Genomic DNA, 7,391 nt, shown 5'->3' on the forward strand with positions numbered 1-7,391 from the left:
TGCAATATCCTTTATGGAAAAACATCATCTTTTTCTTTGACCTTGTTCAGCAGTGTTGACTCACTCAGGTTAGTTGTTGGAGCTTCCTTTTTAAATGGCAACCACGCACTTTGGAAACGCTGTTAAACCATCACGTACATTTCCCGGGAAGCAGGTGTTAAGTCTCCTTCCTTTCAGAGATCCTGATGGGAGTCAGACAGTGTAGAGAAACACTTTGAAAGTGAGCTGCCTTATCCAAACAGGTAATTCCCAAGTGGCTGGCAGGCCACTCATTTTCTTCTTGACACAATCTGCATGTTTTAATGTTCTGCTGCAGGTCATTTCTGCTCCACAAATTCTAAATTAGCCAAGATTTCCAAACCTTTTCTTTCTTTCAAGTTTGGGGTATCCATGATATCAAACTGTTAATTGTTTTTGCAGGATGGAGCTGGCAAATGTTTTGTATAGCGGCTTTCAGAATCCACTCAAGCACTTTATATCTTCTGAGCCAAAGAAATTTTTATTTCCATCTGGATTTTATGACTGCTCCGGATCATTTCCAGGTTCTCCCAAGAAGCCATTACACATCGTTTCTGCTGGCTTGGTGTTAGAAAATCGTGGTAGCTCTAGTTTCTGTAAAGACTCAACCAACAAAGATGACCAACTCGCAAGACCTCTCTCTGCTAGAGAGCACACCCCTTACCTCTGACAACAGCACTGATGAGGGGCTAAGCGGCAGCCCATTTGAAGGTTTTTAAGCACTCCCCACTGAGAAATATTTCTCATGGAGTCAAGTGTGGTACCATTTATTTATTTGCTCTACATGACTCCCACTACTTTCCAACCATGGTGCACGAGGAGCTACTGAATCTCCACAATTGCTATGAGCACGCACAAGGAAAACCTCCGAGACTCCCTCCCAACTACCCAAAAACCTTCTCCCTCCACTGCGTGACACCACCCTGAAGAGCCAAAAGTATCAAATTCAGCAGTTTCACCACATGGTCCTCTGCTGTCATAGTACTACAAAGCTGATCCTTCACCAACATAAATCAATGCAGTAACTTTTTTTTTTTCAGAACAGGTAGAATAGAACAGACACTAGGAAAAAAAAAAACAATTTTTATTCAGTTGAAAAGAAGTCATTTACTCAATCACATTAACTATGCTAAAAATGATTTTTTTTTCTGACTACACCAGCAGTTAAATATTTTCAGCACCAATTCAGGACACATTAGTGACATTTATCACAACAGGTCTATTTCTTAATGTAGAAGGACATACTAACTTCAGTAGCTGCTACTGGGAAAGGAGTAAGCAGAAGACTGCCCTTTCTTTCCAAATACTTATCAGTGAGAGTAGCAACTTCTAGAAATAAATAACTGCCAAATTATCTCCCAAATCTTTAAATCGATCTTTTAAAAATAGAGTTAAAATAGATATCTTAATATGAGCTATCATAGATTTTTTTATGTGCTGAATACTCAAAATGCGAGTAGATGAGCAAGCATCCAGTACATAACTTTTTAAAATAGTTCTTCCCTCCCCACAATATCAACCCCATTTTTTTACCCAAGTCATGCTGGTTAGATCCCTATCTCTAGTGACTTCCCAGTAAACACCACGCCGTTTGATATCGCTAGGATATGCTACCATCCTATCTATGAGTGAAAGAAGTCAGTGACCTGGTGAAATACCACCAACTCACACGAACAGAAAATTCATCCAGTCATTGGCTCATTATCTCTGAACATCAAACAAATTCTAAGCTTTAACTTTTAAAAGCTTTTGTGGTCTTCCTCTTGCTGGGCCAGTTCAGAAGGTCATCACTGAAGGCAGAACTGATGAAGGCAAAGAAACCAAAAAGCAGCAGATATTACTGTCTCTCTGTCCTTTTAAACAAATCAAGTTCGCACAAAACAAAAGGAGACAAGGTTAAAATGAAGTTTATTAGTTTTTTTGGTTTTTTTAAGCTTTTTTTATATAAAACTGTTTGTGAAACAGCTATTTTATTCCCATGGCAGAGTGACCCCTGAAAGATGCACTAACCCCTTTCTTAAGGCCTTAACAAGAAAAAAATTATGATTTTTTTTTTGTTGTTGTTGTTCCTTAAACCCAAATGTTTTAAAATTACATAATTTACAAAAAACCTCCACACCAAATAACCATATAGTGTAGGCTGTTACACTGACATTCCCTCTTCCTTCCTTAGGAAAAGCAAAACATAAAATAAAAAAAAAAAAGGGCTAAGTGGATTTTCCTGATCAGTTTGAAGACACATTGACTCCACCAACATTGAGACTTCCTTTCCAGTTCCCCAATCTGGCAGGTAAACCATATCTTCCCCTCACCTGCCTTCAAAACTGAAGGCAGCTTCTTGGAATGATTTGGGGGTGCATGTTGTTGCCACAAAGGGCAGATACTCCTTTCCCCCGCATGGTACAGATGTTCCCACATGAACAAGGTGTACGGGATCCAGCAAGCAGCAACTACCTCTTACTTCATGAGTCTCATGACCTAAGAGTCTTCAGATGTTTTTCAAGCTTCCACTGCTAATATATAGTGTTTCTCAAAAACGATAACCTCCCTACCCTGCATACACAAGTACTGACACCCCATCACCTGCAACCATCCAAGCCTTCCTTCCACACCCTACAAACAATTTATCATGATTTTATTTGCCTTTTAAAATTGAACTTCCTTGGATGTTGTGAGAAAGAAAGCAAGAAGAAGGGAGACAAGTCCTGTTTGGAGTACTCCCAGTTCCACTATTCTTTCCCACAAAATGTTACGACTCCATGAGCCTTGCTTGGATTTTGGATTTAATATTTACTTTAGCTACAGTTTTATTTTTTAATTTATACGGGTTTTTGTTAATTTTAATCAAAAGCATCAAAAGGGATATAGCGCACCTTTCATTTAAAACAAAGTCTTTCAAGACTAAAAAATAGATCTTTATATATATATATATTTATCCCTCCCTCTTTAATTCCCCCCACCTGTTTCCTTTTTCCCCCTCCCCTTCCCACTGTCACTATGGAGATTGTGTCCATGGAAACAGCTGGTTCAGACTCCTTGGTCAGATTCTGTGATGTCATCAGTCTTGAGTGTGATGTAAGAATTTATGAAGGAAGTGCTGGCATTGGCAGGCACGTCGAGAGGGGGCATGGCTGCACAGTGGGAGAGATTCCATTCAGTCACGAATGTCCACCGCTTTTTATCTCAACAGCCTAACCTGAAAAACAAAATGAAACTGTGATATTGGAATGGTTCTTTCCCTCCGTCTGCCAACACGCCCCCCAGGCTTCGGAAAAACCCACTCAGCAGCCTACCACGGCAGTAACACCAAGAGCTCTTTAGTTTTGTGGACTAAAAACAGATGGAAGCACAACAGTGAGTAGTTCATAAAAGCAAATCCATGTGATAAAAAGTATTAGTTTAACAACCAGCAGAAAATGAAATAAGCCCAGCTACAGAGGAGGTCCAGGATGACAGGATGATCTGTGCCATGACAACAGCACGGCACTCTTACAGAACAGCTACCTCCAGCAGCCAGGAAGGAGCTTGTTTGCCTCATGTTCGCTCCTGGATCTTGACTATGAAAACTGGAAACAGAGGGGTCAAGCGCGTTCAAATGGGATGACAGCTTCTGGGATGCCATGCTGCCCCTCAGGGACTGGACCCAAGTATTTTCATACAGGTCACCACACTACCATCCGACAGTAGCTGTCAGTGAATATGTAGCAGATAGTGAAACCGGTATCAAAATTACAGGAGTCCAGCTGCAGGAACCAGATTTGGGAAATAGCTAGATTTCACAAGCTAAAAGGTAAAAGCTGCAGTTAAACTAATTGGAGGTCAGGTAATATTTCTTTCTGTTGCTTTTTTGTTCTAATAGCCAGATTATGGTGGCAGTGACAGTTCATGGAAGGACTAAGCTTGTGATGTCTTTCAAGACCAACGTGGAAATGTCCAAGTGCTTGGCATGCTGATTCTCCCTGTCCAGAAATTCTCCTGAGGTGAGAAAATTAACTTCAGGAGTTTGCTAAGTTGGTGGAGGCTCAGTTCAAAAAAGAAACTGCAGACAAAGTTAAAATTTCATTTCTCTAAGCCACGGTTCTCATTCTTAATCTGCACAGCCGAGAAAGCAAAGCTTGGAATAACATTCCTTTCTTCCCTTCTCCAATAACACAAGTGAGCCCAGAAGCAATTCGTTTATTTAGTAAGGTTAACCCTTTGATATAACTTAGATAAATCCCTCCCCACCAGCTAGTGAGCTTGGGAAAAGGAAAAAAGGTCACAACATAAGCGACACATATGGAAAGCAGTTAACGACATTAGAGGTGTGCCTGGGAACAACGTAACACCCATGTTAACTCATAGCTGGCAATTAAACTCCAGGAACCCTAACTAAGTGTCATACAGAAGTCAATGCTGTTCTGATTATCAGCACACCAATTAGATTACATCCCAGCAAGCCTACCTCTTGGCTGCAAATATCCCCTCATACAGGGGTGCCAGGCTAAGAGTGAAGAAAGAGTCAGGTGAGTACATATGAAAAACAGACGGGTAATCCATGGAGCTACAGCTAAAGAGGAAAGGAGGGAGGTTCCTAGAGAGTTCAGGCAGCTGACCTTTGTGGTATTCATTACTGTGCAACTGTGAGCCCTTGCTGAAGGAGTGTCAAGGCCGTGTTGCTGTCTCTGGCTCCTGTACAACTGCAGCTTGCCCATGCCTGGAATCGGTCCAGAGCATTAGGCACTGCCTCAGGGAGGAAACAGCTCACTGCACAGACAGAGTCCTTCCCCGTTCCTGGACAAGATCCAGAGCACCAGACTCACTCTCACAGTCACTCTCCAGATCTGGATTTGATCCAAATGTTCTAGAGGCAACTGGCTCAGGGAGAGAGAAGCAACAGAGACAGAATACACTGACTTGCCTGGATGTTATCCAGCACGCAGGATTTTTCTTAACTTACTGGGCCTAGGAGTGAACCAGGACTAAAACAGCCCAATAATCTAACAGCTGAGTGCCCATTCTATCTTACACTAAGGCCAGCAGAAGGGCAGCTCCTGTACTACCAGCATTGCTACAGAATTCCTCTAAACTTCTTTAATTACCACAGTAATGCAGCAATTTTTTTTTCAAGTTTTTTAAAAAATAATTTGATCTTTTAGATTTGCATGATTTTGGGATTCAAGGTCAGGTTGGAGAACTTGATCTTTAAGACATTCTCAGCAACAAAAGGGGGAGGCTAAGTAGGACCTTCAGATAAGAACTACTTGAGGCAAAAGTGGATTTGGAAAGAAATTATGCCTTAGAGAGATTTCTAGAGCACACAGTGAACACGGTGAAGAGATTCCACAGCCTGTAAGGTCTTAAGCCAATACATTCCTATGATATATATATAAAAAAAAAGTTAGCACTGGACAATAATGCAGGAAACAAAGCCGTGTAAAGATCTCTGGGACATAGTAATGTTCACCAGCGCCTTGAAGAAGTGGCCCAAAAAATCATCACTGAGAAGACTTCTCTAGTGTTAAACAGTTGTAACAGATGCCCTGGCTGCAAGACTATCATCCTGTTTTAATGTCATGAGTTATATTGCCTTTTACACTTTAAGCAAAAGAGAAAAACTTAAAATAATCCAAATGACCTTTACCATGGAAGGAAAAAGTTACTCAAATAATGAACTTTAAATACTGTTTGCATGGTAACTGTTTTAACAACACTCCAAAGCCAAGAAAGAATGCTGTCAAAATGAAAAAAAAATGACAGAACACAGCAGACCTAAATCAAGTCAGCAGTCAGTCTACAAAGTGTTTGTATGAAACACTACCTGTCTTCTGCTATTGGACTAAAAAACATAATTCTCTGATTAATCTCTCATCCTTCACAGAAAACGCCATTAAAAGCACTTCACAATTACTTAACTCAAGAAACAGCTAAGATTTCAAGGTAAGGGAGGTGCCTGGGAAGCAAGGGAACAGCAGTGAGGGAAGGTGATTGTTATAATCAGCTCAGAGAACAGACATGAAAGAGCAGCTTCACCTGCATGATTGCAAGAAAAAGAAAAGCAACTAGCTTGAGTAAGAAATGCAACTGAGCAGTGAAATGAAGGCAAGAAGCCTTCTTGGGCTGCAGCTTATGGGAAAGGGTGCCAATAAGTATTAATTTGAAACCAAACACTTATTTCATTTAGACCTCCCTGTTGCCACCAAATGGCAATGCACTTGGTGGAAGTGAAATAAGAAACCCCAACCTCATCCCACTCCCTGGGTGCTAATTCCCACCTCTGTGCTACTCCCTCCTTATGCCAGGATATTCGCCCAGCCACACAGTGAACCAGATTAGGAAAATGACCCAACTCAGATGCTAACATGACAAAACGTAGTTTCAGACAAACTGAATTCCCCACCAAGTTCACATGCGGCTGTATGAATGCTGGGACTAGGCAAAGGAGGAGGCAGGAAGGAAGAGCAGCGGGGGAGTTGGGGCACGAGGGCACAACTGCTGCTTTCCACAGCACTGCTGACTTACCCTGACCTATGGCAACTACAGCCCACCCTGGATCCAGAGTGAGGGGAGGTAAGGGACCAGAGTAAACGTTACAAACTTATGAAATTGTGGCCACTTGTGGACATAGTTCCACCTTCTATCACCCATGTCTGTTGCAAAATAGAGGAAAATGCTGGTCTGAAAGGAATGTAAGGGGCTCCCGATAAGATTAATTTACTTATCCCTGTATTTACATTTCCAGAAAAACAGGGAATCAAGATTACAACAATCTTGAACTCATCAGTATCATTAATTCTTCCTTACATACAAAATTTAAGAGACTTTGATGAATTTATTTATACGGAATCTTACTATTAACTACTCTGAAACTTACGGAAAAAAACTTTCAGATCCTTATGGACATGATCATGGCAATATGAAAGGAGATTTCTGCCACTGGTTTAGCTGGGAGAGTAATCAGGCAGTTGTAACAGCTAACAAGCTTTGCCTCTCACCACTAAACAGAAGGAACTGCTGCGGAAATACAAAAAAAGTGAAGTCACTAGCCTGAACAGAATGGTAGCAGGGAAAAAAAAATAAACAGTTATTACAAGTTTTCTGAATATACACCAGAGCACCTTGATTTGTCATAGAAATGGGGAAGGCACTGGAGTTAAGGAGCCACAGAAGGCAGCAGGTGGAAACTGGAAACTCTCCCCAACTCACCTGTGCTTGCTTTTATTTCCATTCCCAGGAGTACACTTCCCCCCTCACCCCCGCTCCGACTGCTCTGTGCTGAGGCTGCCTTTCACCATCTTGTTCTGCAAGGAGGGAAGAGAGCAAGGAAGGAGGGGCTGACGAACCAGCAAGCCAAAAGGGAGAGGAAAAAGAAAATGAGGGAGAAAAGGAAGACA

General features: G+C 41.5%; 1 protein-coding gene across 1 annotated transcript in view; it reads right to left on the minus strand.

The window, feature by feature from the left end:
- Positions 1-1,083: 1,083 nt before the first annotated feature.
- Positions 1,084-7,391, minus strand: part of TCF20 (transcription factor 20 (AR1)) — a 45,761-nt gene continuing 39,453 nt past the window's right edge. Inside the window, exons 5-6 of the mRNA XM_009322063.1 lie at positions 7,204-7,331; positions 1,084-3,214 (exon numbers count right to left, since the gene is read on the minus strand). Of these exons, the coding sequence (XP_009320338.1) occupies positions 7,248-7,331 (84 nt within the window). The 3' untranslated portion in view covers positions 1,084-3,214; positions 7,204-7,247. The remainder of the gene's footprint in view (positions 3,215-7,203; positions 7,332-7,391) is intronic.

This window comes from Pygoscelis adeliae, unplaced genomic scaffold, assembly GCF_000699105.1.
Source record: "Pygoscelis adeliae isolate BGI_AS28 unplaced genomic scaffold, ASM69910v1 Scaffold60, whole genome shotgun sequence".
Classification (NCBI taxonomy): domain Eukaryota; kingdom Metazoa; phylum Chordata; class Aves; order Sphenisciformes; family Spheniscidae; genus Pygoscelis; species Pygoscelis adeliae.